This window comes from Ammospiza nelsoni, chromosome 12, assembly GCF_027579445.1.
Source record: "Ammospiza nelsoni isolate bAmmNel1 chromosome 12, bAmmNel1.pri, whole genome shotgun sequence".
Lineage (NCBI taxonomy): Eukaryota > Metazoa > Chordata > Aves > Passeriformes > Passerellidae > Ammospiza > Ammospiza nelsoni.
The window spans coordinates 1,153,890-1,169,381 of record NC_080644.1 but is presented as its reverse complement, the minus strand read 5'-3'; the positions used below and the strand labels follow the sequence as shown (position 1 = coordinate 1,169,381).

The 15,492-nt window shown below is 50.5% G+C and overlaps 1 protein-coding gene across 2 annotated transcripts; it reads left to right on the top strand.

Annotated features, from left to right (window-relative positions):
* The first annotated feature begins 682 nt into the window (after window positions 1-682).
* On the top strand, window positions 683-9,597 carry KCNG1 (potassium voltage-gated channel modifier subfamily G member 1). 2 transcript variants are annotated; one of them, XM_059480903.1, is made up of 4 exons: window positions 683-849; window positions 3,887-3,998; window positions 5,259-6,063; window positions 6,533-9,597. In XM_059480903.1, exons 3-4 carry the CDS (start codon window positions 5,305-5,307, stop codon window positions 7,301-7,303), a joined length of 1,530 nt encoding a protein of 509 aa, XP_059336886.1. In that variant the 5' UTR covers window positions 683-849; window positions 3,887-3,998; window positions 5,259-5,304; the 3' UTR covers window positions 7,304-9,597. The 2 variants fall into 2 exon arrangements, with proteins under 2 accessions (XP_059336886.1, XP_059336887.1); XM_059480904.1 differs by lacking the exon at window positions 683-849 and having other exon boundaries at window positions 3,625-3,998.
* The last annotated feature ends 5,895 nt before the right edge of the window (window positions 9,598-15,492 follow it).

The following is a 15,492-nucleotide window of genomic DNA, read 5'->3' as shown; positions in this document are numbered from 1 at the left end:
GGCACGGGGCAGGGCTGCGGGAGCCGCGGGCGGCCCGGGATGGGCACGGGGCAGGGCTGCGGGAGGACGGGACAGCCCGGGACGCCACCTGGGCACGGGGCAGGGCAGCGGGAGCCGCGGGCAGCCCGGGATGGGCACGGGGCAGGGCTGCGGGAGGACGGGACAGCCCGGGACGCCACCTGGGCACGGGGCAGGGCTGCGGGAGCCGCGGGCAGCCCGGGATGCCCCTGTGCCCGGCGGGCACGGGGCAGGGCTGCGGGCGGCCCCGGCCCGCCGCGCTCCTCCTCGGCTCCGGGAGCTCCTCCTCCTCCTCCTCCCGCTGCCGCCGCCGCTCGTCCGGCGCGGGCGGTGCGGGCAGGGCCGCCCGGGCTCCGCTGCGGTGCCGGTGCCGGTGCCGCACCATGCGCGGGCCCGGGGCTCGCCCGGAGCGCTCCCGTCCCGCCCGCGGCCCCGGCGGGGGCGCAGCGCGGTAGCTCCCGGCGCATCCCGGCCCGGGCAACTCGCGGGCGAGTTCGGGCGCCTCGCCCGGCCCGGGGCGGCCGCGGGGGCCGGGGGCGGCCGGAGCCGGGGGCCCCCCGGCCGCAGCAACAGGTGCCGTCGGTCCGCGGCGATGGAGGGCGGCGAGCGGCCGGCAGCCCCCGCCGGAGCCGGGCCGCCCGCAGCGGGAGGGGCTCGGCCGCTCCCCGGCGCCGCTCGTGCCCTGGCCCGGCCCCGGCGCGGAGGAGGCTGACGGCGCTCCGGGCTCTCCCCGCCGCTCGCTGCTCTGCGGCTCCGCTCCGCCCGCTCCGGGATCCCGGCGCACCATGGACGCTCGCGGGTCCCAGCGCTGCCGCCTCGCCTAGGCTGAAGGTCCTTTACGGCTTTCCTTTCTAAATGATTAAGGGGTGTCTTTGGTGTTGGCGTGTTTACTGACTTCTGCTCGTCGGTGACTGACGGGCGCATCAAGTGAACTGTTCTTGATAGGCGATGTCTTTCCGGTAGATTTTTTTTCGTTGGAAAAGTCTTGGGGAGGGGTCGAGGACAGGATGAGCATGAAAGAACTCTTCCTTGATTACGTATCTTAATTTTGTTAGCAAAATATTTATCTGTACAAGTAAATGTCAAATCCTTTACTTTTTAAAATTATGTTTAAGGGATTGCTATGAATGTTACTTGCTGAAATTTGTTGACATAAATATGTTTCACAGCAGGAGAGTGACTGCAGTTATTAATCCTGATGTATTTCAGAACATTCTCCTGGGGATATAAGTTATCTGCAAAGTTATTTCACTTTTGATTATTATCAGTAGTATAAGGCTCAGCTTTATTAAACCAAACAGTGAGTAGCATATTTGACATAATTCTCTTTGTAGGTTGTCATAAGATGCCACAACTGTCCGGCTCAAGGAGAGCAAGACAGAGAATATTTTTTTCAGCTTATCTGCTTTTCAGGAGAGTTTTGTTTCATGCTATACATTGACCTTTCTAAGTTTTACTTTGGTTTGGTGGAAGTGCAGTTTTGCAAGCAGAGTTGAAGTTTGAGGTCTGTTCTCAGGCTGTAAAGAGCTGCAGGAGTGTGGCAGGAGGTGCCTGGCAGGGAGGCACAGCACAGAAATCCTGTGCCAGGGGAGAGCTGAGTGTGGCACTGCTTGGAAATGCTGCCTGCTTAACTAAGGAAGGACTAAAGGAGATGGGATCGTTACATTGTTCTTTATGGAATTCTTTCCAAAAATTCACTAGATTCATATTCAACATGCACTGAAATCTGAAACTTTTTTTTAATGTCTTTTTAAACTTAATTTACAAATGGTAAAAACTAACAGAGATGAGCTGCAGGCACTGGAATTGACAGAAGAGACATGGGGGGAGTTCTGCATCTTGTTTGCAGGGTTGTTTTCATCCGGGCGCAACTTTAATTGTCTGTGCCGTGGAACAGGAGCAGGACTCCTTGCAGGAGCTCTGATTACATCAGAGATGCACTGCAGAATTCAAAATACTGCAGCGGACACTGGGGAGGGGGGGAACAACACTTGCAGTGGAATTTTGTCTTGTTTCTCATGAGTTCTATTTCCTTCTCTCAGAAGGGCATCTTTAATAATTCTTTTCCCGTTGCCTCGGAACCTGGCATCCTTCCTGAATTTTGGCTGCAAGTAAGGGCAGCACGGATTCCTAATTTGATTTCTTCACCAGACATAATGGATATCATCATCTTGTGCAGGACAGATTTTTGAAAATGTGTCCTCACTTATTTGCCATGCCCAACCCACCCCTCGGAGTCACCCAGAGCCCCTGCCCTGGGCCAGTTTTTCTGTGTCACTGCAGGTTCTGAAGGCAGAGCAATTCCCAGGTGGGTAAGGCAGGAGGGGACAGCCCTTGCCCCAGTAAGTGCACAGAACACGGGAGCAGCGATGCTCAGAGAGAAGGGCTTTGCCCAGGAGCAGGGCACACTGCCAGCAGGGCAGCAGGAGCCTGAGCTGGGCTTCAGCAAGGGCAGAATGCTGCTCAGAGCCCAGGAGGGCTTTTACCACTGGCCTGACTCCGCCAGGGCAGAGCAGAGCAGAGGATTTCACTGTCACCGAGAGCCCTAAAGTTCACCTTGTTTAGTTCTGGGAAGGCTGGGGCTCTGGGCTGGTGTGTTTGTGTGACCTTGCATTGCTGTGTGCTCCTGAAGGCATTTCTCACCAGCTGTCCCCAGTGTCACCAGGCTGCAATGGAGGAATAAAGCAGCTTGCTTGGGCTTTCAGCTCAACAGCAAGGAGCCCTCCCATTAATTAGATCTCTCTCCTCCTAAAGCAATGCTGACCATCATTCTGTCGAGGCACCCTCAGAAGGAAAAGAAGAAACACACAGAGAAATGCATTGGTTTATTTTTTCTCCTCTCTCCCTTCCTTCAAGTCAGGCCACGTTTATTATTGTCCTTTATCTCCTCCTACTCTTCCCCTGTAGATATGATGCTGCGTGTATCTGAGGCAGAGAACATGAAAATAACCCATGTGGAGCAGCAGATCCTACGTGGGATTTGCAGCCTTGCCAGCTCTGGTGATGGCAAAGCAAGGAGCAGCCCTTTCTGAGTGCAGCCACTCAGCGTGGCACACAGGGGATTCATTTGTCCAATTTGTTGTCTCACACAGGTCGAGGAGCTGGCAGTGAAGAAAGAAATCCCTTTCTCTTTGCTCTGCTCTTTCACAGTTGCTGCCTCAGGGTTACAGCGTGTGTCTGACACACGCACAACATTTACATTTCCCTCTCTCCATTTCTTCCCATTGTGTCAACTGTGGATATGCTGGGAGATCAAACCAGTGACAGGGATGAGCTGCCTCCTCATTTTTCCTGGCTGAGATTCAGAGGATAAGTTGTTGCTAACCAACATCATCTGGTATTACAGAAGGGAAAGTGGTTAACAGCTCCCACTTATCCATATCTTATATCAGTCATAATCTCCATTCTGTTTGGACCAGCCCTGCTTTAGGCATGGTGAGGCAGAAGGGAAAAGGCATTTTTAAATAAAACAGCAGTTGGTCTGGGAAATGAAGCCCTACACAAACATCCATCAGGCAGCCCTGGTTCCATTTCAAACCATGGCTTGCACTCCAGTGGCATTTCTTCTGCTGATCCATGGCAGGGGTGGGGCAAGATGAGCTTTAAGGTCCCTTCCAACCCAAACCATTCTGTGGTTCTGGATGAGTGAGGAGTCAGGAAATAGCTCTCCACCCAAAGCTGCCCTGTAAGTGTGCACAGAGCTGCTCTGCTCTGCCCAAACCCCCGGGAAGTTCAGGAACAGGACTGGGAGAGTTTTTAATTGAAGCATTGTAAGTGCCCTTGCAGCAAGGAGAGCTCTTAAACTGATGTGCAGCTGTGCTTTGAGTCCTTTGCTGTTGTGTAATCATGGGTTTTTCTTCTTTAATAGGTATGTGCCACTCCTGGTGTGGTTTATAACCGCAGCTTCTGAAAAGGAGGTTCTGTGGCTCAGCAAGTGGCCCTAGCAGGGGTTGTGTCCCTGGGGTGCCCATCCAAGGGAGGTGAGTGCAGCCAGGACAAGAACAAAACTCTACTGAGGCCAATCAACTGGAATATTTATTCCTTTCCTGTGAACCCGAGGCTAGAAAGCCAAAATACTGGTGCATATTTAATGTCTCTGTATTGGACAATCTCCTTAATAAATAAACACTCTTGTCCAGTGAAACTCAGGGACTCATGCACTCGGCTGAGGCTGAGTGTGCAGATAAAAAGCCTTGGGGCAGGGCTGCTCTGCCTCCCGTGCAGGAGCAGATTCCAGGCTGACTCCTGAAGGGCAGTGACTCGAGGAGGCCACAGGTTTGAACATTTCCAGCTCCCGTGCTTGATACCCAGTTGAATTCTGTTCTCTCCACTCCCTGGACTTTACGCCAGTGTTGCATGAGCTGAATTTGAACAGGATTTTCCAAGCTGTCATTAGAAATGTTTGGCCTCTTACAATCAGAGGTAAGGGCAGCTTGGCTCAGTGTACTGCAAGGACAAAGCCCTGTTACTGCATGTAGGGTGTCAGTGATAACTGAAACAACAAGGTCTGCATGGAAATCCTGTGTTTCTGCGCAATCTTTTGTAAATGAGGCCATAAAAAGACAGTTGCCGTGTCATTAATTGTGTATAAAATCTGTACAAATCTTCATGTGATCACCAATACAAGTGAGCTTTTTATCCCACAGGTTGTTTCCCAATGGCCTTTTAGAAATTAGTCTTGTACTAACTGGTTTTTATAAAATGTGTATTCACTGAATTACAACATAACTGACTTCTGATTCTTTCTATATATTTCATGGGTGCTAAAATACTCAAAAGTTTTATGAGTAATACTTAAAAAAATTATTAAATTTAATTTTCTACAAAGCACACTTGAATTCTGTGTGCTCACAGATTAGTGTCACTAATGTGATACTGTCATCATTTTTATACCTCCACTCTGAACCAGAAACATCCTACCACATGAAGGAAATTTTCCTGGTTTCCATCTTTACCTACTGGGAACTGAGGCCTCTGTATCTGGGACAGGAGAAGCCTCCAGTGTGATGAACATGCCAGGCAGAGCTCCTGAACCTGGCACAGCCCCTGGCATGGGTCAGTGCTGCCCAGCTGGACAGACCCAGCCTGCCCAGAAAGGCCTGACCATGCTCAGCCACTGCTGTTTCCTTTCCAATTGCTCTCATCATCCATAAATGCTTTTGGGCTCCAAGCACTACACTTGCTCAAAACCTGAAAGCAGCCTGCCACTTCCTCACCCCCATGTCTGTTTTCTGTTCCAGAAGACACTTGCAGGAGCAGCGAAGGGATGCAAAGTTGTCTTCCAAGATGACTCTTATGCCTGGAGAGAACTCCGACTATGACTATAGCGCCCTGAGCTGTACTTCAGATCCTTCCTTCAACCACACGTTCTTTCCAGAGTCTGAAACCCTCAAGGGAGTGTTTTACCAAAGAGCCAGGCTCATCCATCCTCAGGAGGATCTCCTCAAAGGCTTCCACCCCGACGACCGCAAGCGTCACATCATCATCAACGTGGGCGGCATCAAGTACCTGCTGCCCTGGACCACGCTGGACGAGTTCCCCCTGACGCGCCTGGGACAGCTCAAGTTCTGCACCAACTTTGACGACATTCTGAACATCTGTGACGATTATGATGTGACGTGCAACGAGTTCTTCTTCGACCGCAACCCGGGGGCGTTCAGGACGATCCTGACCTTCCTGCGGGTCGGCAAGCTCCGGCTCCTGCGGGAGATGTGCGCGCTGTCCTTCCAGGAGGAGCTGCTCTACTGGGGCATTGAGGAGGACAACTTGGACTGGTGTTGTAAAAGGAGGTACCTGCAAAAAATGGAGGAGCTCACAGAGATTAGTGAACGGGAGGATGACCTCCTAGAAAATGAAACAACAGGTGAAACAGTAGAGGAGACAAAAATTGGTTTGTGCATGAGAAAGTTGCAAGACATGGTGGAAAGGCCCCAGTCTGGCCTTCCTGGAAAGGTGTTTGCGTGTTTGTCTGTTTTGTTTGTAACTATTACAGCAGTGAACTTATCCATCAGCACCATGCCTGACCTGAGGGAGGAGGAGGAAAAGGTAAGTTACCTTTCAGGATGCCAAGTGGTATGTGCTGGGAAGAGCAGAGCAAGTACAAGGTCTGAGGTTATTGACTTCAATGGGGATTTTGCAGCTGTATTTAGAGTGAAGAATATTTGAAAGTTACATGACTCTTCAATTACTCGTAAGAGAATTAACCATAGCCAGTTTTATGTCCAAAGAAAATTCTCTTAGCGTGCACTCTTCTGTATATTACCTTTAATGTTAGACTTTGTATTTAGAAAGCCTGAAATTCCCGAGCAGTATCTTCTGTGGAATAAGCAGAGCCTCTCTAAGTTTTGCATTTAGCATGTTCCAAGCTGCCAACGTGTTTCCCCATAGCAACAGCTTCAATTCCTTTAATATTTTGGGTTAAAAAAACCAACACAGAAGCCTCTCCTCCTGTCACCGCACCGACTAAAACAGTTATTACCCAGAGCCGATTACAAACTCCTGCTCTTTCCCGCAGGGTGAGTGTTCCCAGATGTGCTACAATATTTTCATTGTGGAGTCCGTGTGCGTGGCCTGGTTCTCCCTGGAGTTCCTGCTCCGCTTCATCCAGGCCCGGAGCAAGTTCGCGTTCCTGCGGCGGCCGCTGACGCTGATAGACATAATCGCCATCCTGCCCTACTACATCACCCTGCTGGTGGACACGGGCTCCGAGGGCTCCAAGAAGCCCAGCTCGGGCAACATCTACCTGGACAAGGTGGGGCTGGTGCTGCGGATCCTGCGGGCGCTGCGCATCCTGTACGTGATGCGGCTGGCGCGGCACTCGCTGGGGCTGCAGACGCTGGGGCTGACGGCGCGGCGCTGCACGCGCGAGTTCGGGCTGCTGCTGCTCTTCCTCTGCGTGGCCATCGCGCTCTTCGCGCCCCTGCTCTACGTCGTCGAGAACGAGATGGCCGACTCGCAGGAGTTCACCAGCATCCCCGCCTGCTACTGGTGGGCCGTCATCACCATGACCACCGTGGGCTACGGGGACATGGTGCCCAGGAGCATCCCCGGGCAGGTGGTGGCCCTGAGCAGCATCCTCAGCGGCATCCTCCTCATGGCCTTCCCGGTCACCTCCATCTTCCACACCTTCTCGCGCTCCTACCTGGAGCTGAAGCAGGAGCAGGAGAGGATCATGTACAGGAGAGCGCAGTTCTTGCTGAAGGCCAAGTCTCAGATGAGCAACGAGTCGCAAGGCAGCGAGGTTTTGTTCACCACTCTCTCTTCCGAGACTAGGGACAATGAGTGAATTTACCTTCCTGTTTCTCTTGCTGTCGTTGTATCAGAGTCCATCTTTTGATTCGCTCTGGAAGCACCTTACAAAGGTAATCCTCATATTAAAATGAAGAGAAGGGGCTCCAGCTGGGACCTGATGTGGTTACAGAGGTCTGTTATTATGCTGTTCCTTCTCCCCCATATAATGCATAGGGCAGAACTTTCACTGAGATCATGCAGTGGGATTTAAAGAATTAAAATTTCTCTGGCAACAACAAAAAAGAAGAGCAACATATAATTATGCACTTGACAGGCTGTTTTGCCATTTGTAATACACATTTTTCCAACCGAATCACAATGTACATAATCATTAAACAGGCGACCATTTTTCTTGTTCCTCTTGTATATAAATAATGTAAATACATCAGGATTAATGGCTGAATTGTCTCCCAGTAACACGCCTTAGAGGGTAATGGAAATAACCACAGATGTTTGTCCCATTGTGCTTTAAAAAACGTCACGTAACATTCGTCACTCAGCACAGAACCAGCTCCTTCTGTGCGAGTCAGCCCTAACCACAGCAGAACAGAAGAATCGAGCTGTTTATAGCCTAACCTTGCTAAAGATGTAAATACTCAGAGCTCACCAGCTTCAAAATTTTAATTGATGTTACAGCATTGATCCGATGCCATCGAATGCAACATTCCAAGGAGCAAAGCCTTGGAGTTTTGTAGCACTTAATGTTATTATAAGAGGTGAGTAGCTGCAAACCCAGTGAAATATGCATGAGGAGATGCCAGCCTTCCCCGCCATCTGTTCCCAGCTTCACTCTCCCTCAGCTCTGCGGGGAACTGGGAGAGGGCAGCCCCAGGGGCCCCAGCGCTGCTGGGCAAACCGGGGCCACCCTTCCCACGAGCTGTCCCTGCGGCAGCAGCAGGAGCCCCGTGCCCGCGGGAAGAGGAAAATCGGATTGGAGTCGTGGAGGGGAGCGCAGAGAGCTCTGAGCTTCCCTGTCCTCCATCAGGAGGGGCTCAGCACAGGGTTCACTTCAGCTCTGCCGTCAGCACACACCTGCTGGCAATGGGCAGGGTTTGAAACCGGACAGAAAAGCAATGAGCAGCCTAAAGCACAGGCAGGTGTTGTTCATCTTGGTCCAGGCTCTGTCCTAGCACAGGGACACTCGGGTTTGGCACAGGATCTGTGCACGTTCACCACAGACCCCCTTTACTTTAGAGGGACTGACCCTGGCTTGCAGAACAGCTCAGGACAAAAACTCCAGAACTCCAAAAACAATTAAATCCACTTGTTTGATTTCATGTGTGCTTAGAGGTAAAGAAAAGCTGATTTAAAGAGTTTCACCTATTTTCCACTCTTTTGCAGTAAAATTCCTTACTAGCAGTTAACAGCTTGGGGAATTTAGAAGTCCCCATCACACTGACCAGTGCTTCTTTGTCTTAATTTTCAGAAATACTATTTCTTATTGGCATTTCTGGAGCAGGTTGCATGAAATGTCAGAATGCATAATGGTTTATGGTTTAAATGAAGGCCAAGGACACAACATTGTCCTTCCAAAAAAAGTAAAATCAGTTTCTCAGTCTGTGCTGGTTGGCCAGACCTACAGCACGCTGATTTTCTGTGCAAATGTCTTTAAAATACAATTTGAAGCTGTTCTTATATGCTTGTTCCTGAAGGAAAATTCCAAAACTTTTAAAAATGCACTTTACAAATAATTAGGGCTCTAGCATTCTCCAGCCTGTGGTAGGGAAATGTGCCTGTGGAACATTACTGCAGAGTGCTAAAATACCCAGTCTAAACTCTTGGCAATTAAGTCTGTGCCAAAGCTGCAAATGAACCAGCTTTTCACTCTTGTTCTTCGTCTTTAATTAGAGTTGGACAAAAAACAGGAACATCGTGACAAAAATTTCTTCTCCCCGTTTTTTTGAAATTTCAGAACTGTTTGATCATCTGGAGCATTGGCTCCAGCACAAGTGCTATGCATCTTCTACCTTTGTGTCAGCGTTCGTTATAAAAAGAACTGGTAATTAGATTAGTCCTGTGAGCAACAGTTGCTTATCTAAGAATGTGTTTGACAGGCTGAGCCATAAATAAGGAGCTTTACGTGAATATAGGGAGAAATCAAGACTTACCAAATAAAACCTAAGCTCATTTCCATGTTCTGCTAACTAATAAATGCTGTAGGGCCATCCATTTTCTCACTGTCTTTACATTAGTGCTCATTTATTTCATGTATCACTTAATTTTTTTTTATCCCACAACCGGAGCTTGATTCTAAAGCCCTTATCCAATAAAAATAAAATAAAAGCGTCACCCTGGAGTTGGGTGTTGGTTGAGCAGAAGGTGAAAGTTGGTTGAGCAAGGTGAAAGCACCTTGCGTGTTGCAGGCTGTGCCAGGGCAGGGGCAGGATGTGCCAGCCTGTGTGGGGCTGTGCTGGGCAGAGGGGCCTGTGCCCAGCCCAGGGTGTGTGACTGAGTGGCTGTGACCCCTCTGGTGTCAGGTTTTACAGGGGAACCATTGCTGTGGTCCTTGTGCTAATAAATCCAGCTGAGATGCCCTAAAGCACAGCATCAGTGTGAGCCCCAGAGCTCAGTGTGAGCCCCAGAGCTCAGTGTGAGCCCCACAGCTCAGTGTGAGCCCCACAACTCAGTGTGAGCCCCAGAGCTCAGTGTGAGCCCCACAGCTCAGTGTGAGCCCCAGAGCTCAGTGTGAGCCCCAGAGCTCAGTGTGAGCCCCAGAGCTCAGTATGAGCACAGATTCAGTGTGAGCCCCAGAGCTCAGTGTGAGCCCCAGAGCTCAGTGTGAGCCCCACAGCTCAGTGTGAGCCCCAGAGCTCAGTGTGAGCCCCAGAGCTCAGTGTGAGCCCCAGAGCTCAGTGTGAGCCCCACAACTCAGTGTGAGCCCCAGAGCTCAGTGTGAGCCCCAGAGCTCAGTGTGAGCCCCAGAGCTCAGTGTGAGCACAGATTCAGTGTGAGCACAGATTCAGTGTGAGCCCCAGAGCTCAGTGTGAGCCCCAGAGTTCAGTGTGAGCCCCACAGCTCAGTGTGAGCCCCACAACTCAGTGTGAGCACAGATTCAGTGTGAGCCCCAGAGCTCAGTGTGAGCCCCAGAGCTCAGTGTGAGCCCCAGAGCTCAGTGTGAGCACAGATTCAGTGTGAGCCCCAGAGCTCAGCGTGAGCCCCAGAGCTCAGCCCCAGCTGCTGGGTTCCATCTTTCCTGGGGCTCTCAGAGACCATGCCTCTCTGCCCTCTGTTATCTGGGTTTCTAATCAAACCCATGGCAGTGATGGCTTGGCTCAGAGCTGGCACTTTGCTGGGTCACAGCTGAGGGCTGCCACCCCTGTTTGGCTTTTCCCAGTGTGTGCAGCCACCAGGGCAGCTCCAGTGCAGGCACTGGTGCTTTGGTGGGGCCAGCAGGGCAGAGCCTGTCTGCAGCAGCAGCAGGGCTGGCCCTGCTCTGATTGCTGCTCTGGGGCTCTGGGCAGCTGGAATCCCCCAGCAGCAGCTGTATCCCATGGATTAATGAAGTGATGGCTGTCCCTGCCTGTCCCCGGGCTCCCTCAGGGACCGAGGGCTGCAGGGTGGCACAGGGAGCAGGGCTGGGCACAGCTGGGCTCTGAGCAGGGCCACAAAGCAGCAGCAAAGGGAATTATCCCCCTGCAGGAAAACCCAGGCACGAGATTGGATAGGGACACCTCTTCCTTGCCTGCTGTTCCAAGAATCACAGTCACAGCTCTTTGGGACAGAACTTTAAAATATTTCAACAAAACATCTGTCAGATTCAGAAGAGAACAAAAAGGATCCATAAAAACTGAGAAAGAAAAGTCCCTGTTGAAAGCAGAATTTCCAGGTAAGGTGGTGCATTAAATTACTTTCCCTGAAATCCTTCCCTTGCCAGCCTCCTCCTGCCTCAGCAGCACAGGGATGAAGGCAGAGCCACGAGGCTGCTGTAAGAGCACAGCAAAGAAGGTGCTGAAAGGAGGCACTGAAACCATTCTCATCGTGCTCACATTCAGTACAGGCCAAGGTCCTCCAAGTTCCCTGCAGGGAATATTTAGAGCTCATCTCCCTGTGACCCTTGCCAGTGTTCCCAGTGTAACTCAGTACCCCAGAGCAGCACAGTCAGAGGCTTCAGCAAGGTCTCATTAAACAAAAACCTCCTGCAGGGCTGAGTCACGGGCTCCCACATGTCACAGGCACGTCTGGGAGGAAACCTGGTGTGCTCCACCAGCCCTGACCCGTGTGGGAAGGGTTTCACTGGTTGCTGCAGAATTTCACATCCCTCTTTGGGCTCTGCAACAGGCGGAAAACTGGAGTAGATAATTCTAAACCCACATAGAGTGAGTTAACAGTTTAATAATTAGAATTTGAATTAGAATAATTAGAAATGAAACAATAAAAGAAGTGTCAAATGTGACTTTGAAGACCACGACATCAATCCCTGCTCACACCAGTCGGTGCCATCACCCCTGCCCTGAGCAGCTGGCTCTGGCTGGGGTGTCACAGATGTCACCATTTCCACAGTCACTACTCACCGTTTACTACCAGGAGTTGGTACAATACTGCATGGCCCATTTTTTCTGTGTTAATAGTGCTGTTGGGTACCTCATGCAAGATTTGACAGTGGATTTAATATCTATCTATCCAAAAGATGACAGTGGTACCAAAATACAGGGAGGAAAAGATCCCAAGTCCCACGAGCTGGTGGATCTGGAGTATCCCAAACACAGAGTGCAGCCCACAGAATCCAAAAGATCTGAAGGCATGGAACTAGAGTCATTCATCTTTTCAGCAGGTGAATGTCACCCCTGTCAACAAAAACGCACCTCAGAAGTTCTCTTGCCACAGCAGAAATTGCAAACCACTGGATTTGCCCACTCACACCCTCTGTGGCATCTCAGCCATCCCATTCCAGCATCCCTCACCATCTCAGCCATCCCATTCCAGCATCCCTCACCATCTCAGACATCCCATTCCAGCATCCCTCACCATCTCAGCCATCCCATTCCAGCATCCCTCACCATCTCAGCCATCCCATTCCAGCATCCCTCACCATCTCAGCCCTCCTGACAGTAATGGACAGAGCCAAAGGAGGGTGGAGGCCAGGTTAGATGGCAGAAGTGTTCCCTGAATGGAAGCAGCTTGTGTGAGCCCTCAGGACAGGGCTCCTCTGCCAGTCACTCTGCAGAACCGTTCCCCACTAATAAAGATACACTTCTACACCTCCAATAAAGTCAAGGAGAATTTTGTCTGCTGCCACCCTGAAGGTGTTCAGAGTTTGGCCCATTGATTTTTAACAATAAAACTAGTGCTCCCTCCCTTTTTGCTCATTGTTTTTCTTTGTCATTTCCCAGTGTCTCACAGCTCTGAAATGCTCCCTAGAAATCCCTAACGAGATGAGGAGTGTTCTTAGCCAGGAGCCTGCCAGGAGCATGTGAGGGAGCTGCAGGATCAGGATATCAGGGGATCTTCTGCCCTCTTCAGCACGGCTTCTGCTTTTTCTGTGCCTGCAGGAACTAATCCAGAAGCAAATGTCACTTGAACAGAAATTAAGTTCTACCATAACTGGAACCACAGCAGGCCAATTAGGGTAATTAGAGCATATTTGCTACACTTTATAAATATTCATTCATTGTCCCTGCAGCCCTTGTGACAGGAGCCGGAGCCTCGTGCAGCACCAGAGGCAGGCAGGGCACAGAAACCTGTGTAACTCTGTCAGGCTGAGCCTCAGCTCCTCCTTTGTCAGGTCCCCTCATTAATGACAGCAGCTTTGTAGCCATCCTTAATTAGGGTCATAATTTAACTCCTACATTCAGTGTGGGTCCGGAAAAACGGGGCTGTAAACCACAATAATTAGCCTGCTCAAGGGACGACCTGGAATATGAGAATTTCCCAGCCATCATCTGCAGATTGGGATTCTTTAAAAAACTTTACAGTTCATTTGACAGCTGTCAGTCATGAAAGTGAAGTGGTCAGCAAGATAATAATGTTTATCTTTTTGTTAAAGATAACAATATCATTTTAATGGTGCCCACCTCAGGAGCAAAGGAGGCAGCAGGATAAATTTCTGTAGTTAATTCTATAGAGAAATGAAGTTTTGACACAGAACTGCTGAATGATAAATTGCAGTGCTGCTCTCCCTCTCATTAGTGATGCTGCTCATGTCACAAAGCAGCTGAGAGGAATCATCCCTAACTCTCCCTGTGCTGGCAGCTCCCAGGTCAGCCAAGGAAAAGATGACTCAGTTTCTTCACTCATAAAGGAAAGCATATTTTGTGAAATCAATAAATTTTATCCTCATGCAAACCCAACCCAAGAGCACAATCGCAGGTGACTTTAATTTTGGAGAGGAATATTTCTGGGGACAACATCCATGGGCAAAGCTAAGGCTGCAAAGCATCTCATGGCACAGTGAGGGGAGGCTTCCAGGAGCCCTGAAACTGGTTTGAGGAAACTTTCACTTGAGAGGGACCTGGGAAAGCCCCAGGTGCATTCTGTGCATTCTCCTCCCTCTCCAGGGACAGCTGCAGTGCTGCAGGCACCTGCACAGCACCGTGAGGATTCCAGAGGAATTCCCCCAGGGAAAGGGTGTCCAGGCCCTGGCAGGGGCTGCCCAGGGAGGGTTGGAGTGCCCAGCCCTGGAGGTGTCCCAGGAATTCCTGGAGGTGGCACTGAGTGCTCTGGGCTGGGGACAGGGTGGGCACCGCGCACAGAGTGGACGGGATGTTCCTTGGAAGTCTTTTCCAACCTCAGTGACTCTGGGATGCTGGGATTCTGAGATGCTGGGATGCTGAAATTCTGGGACTCTGGGATGCTGGGAGGTTGGGATCCTGGGATTTTGGGATTCTGGGACACTGGGATGAGTTACAGTTGCATTTTTGCCTGTTCCTGACAGGCAAAGCCAAAGGACAAGTGCTCCCTGTAAGTGCAGCTCTGGCTATTTTCTGTATTGGGTACAGTTGTATTTATCACTAGGAGAGGGACGGTGCCCCAAATGCCCACCTGGCCCCAGAGGTGGCTCCGTGCTGCTGGCAGGGTCAGGAATCGCTGGGAAGCGCCCCAAATCCGGGGTGAGTCGGTGTTTGGGGATGGGACGGGTTTCATCCTTGCAGAGCAGGACCGTGCCCAGTGCAGGGATCTTACATTGCCATCTACGGGCCGCTCCCGGCCAGCTCCGGGCTAAAGCTCCCCCCGGCACCGGCCCACTCTGAAAGGGGGGAGAAAATACTTAAATATCTGGGGAAGTTTTTTTAACACCCAGAGGAAAACTTCAACCCACTGCACTGCAGCCGTGGCCTCTCCTTTCCAGAGCGGGCTGGGGGTCTGCAAGGAAACGCGGATGAAGATACCATCACCGTCACTTCTGCAAGGGGGAAACTCCTGGAAATGGTTCTGCAGCTTTTATTTGGTTGCAATATTGACAGGAGATACTTTTCAAAAGGCTAACACAACTTTATCTGACTAAAATTAAGATTTTCCAGGTCACGTGGGCAATGTAAACACCTCCATCGCTTGTACAAGAGCAGCCTGCTAAGTAAAGTTATGGTTTTATTTATAAAAGGAATGACAGAATCTACTTTAAGTGATTAAAAAAAAGATACAGTCATCTAATTGAGGATGACAAGGCAGCTATAGAGAGTTTTAATGAGTTCCAATCACTGTCACACCTGCTCCCTCCCACTACTCCAGCAGTAAAGTGAAACAGAGCAGAGTTTCAGAAGCGTGTTTGAAATGACAACACGCAAGTCCTGCAAATGACTTCGGTAAATTCTGCCCAAAACATTTCTGTCCCCCATGTGGAGTACACCTCTGGCTCTGCACATACTTATGTGTCCATACAAATATATATATAAAAGGGCAGCTTTAAATACTGCGATGATTTTTGATAATTTCAGACCCTTACATAGTGAAGTTAGAAGTGTGCTTCACAAAATGAGAACTTTTCAGCAGGGCCTGAAGCAGTAGGAAAAGGGGAATTGATTTGAACTAAAAAGGGTAGATTCAGACTAACAATAAGGAAGATTTTATTAATGTGAGGGTGGGCAGGCCCTGGCACAGGTGCCCAGAGCAGCCGTGGCTGCCCCTGGATCCCCGAAGTGTCCGAGGCCAGGCTGGACAGGGCTGGGAGCAGCCTGGGATGGTGGAAGGTTGGGATGGGATGGGATGAGCTCTAAGGTCCTTTCCCACCCAAACCATCCTGTGGTTCCA

What these genes read in the sequence shown, in the direction of transcription:
- KCNG1 (XM_059480903.1), top strand. Translation starts at nt 5,305, where the DNA reads ATGACTCTTATGCCTGGAGAGAACTCCGACTATGACTATAGCGCCCTG. An exon ending in TGAGGGAGGAGGAGGAAAAG is followed by an intron (nt 6,064 to 6,532) that starts GTAAGTTACCTT and finishes TCTTTCCCGCAG; the next exon opens with GGTGAGTGTTCCCAGATGTG.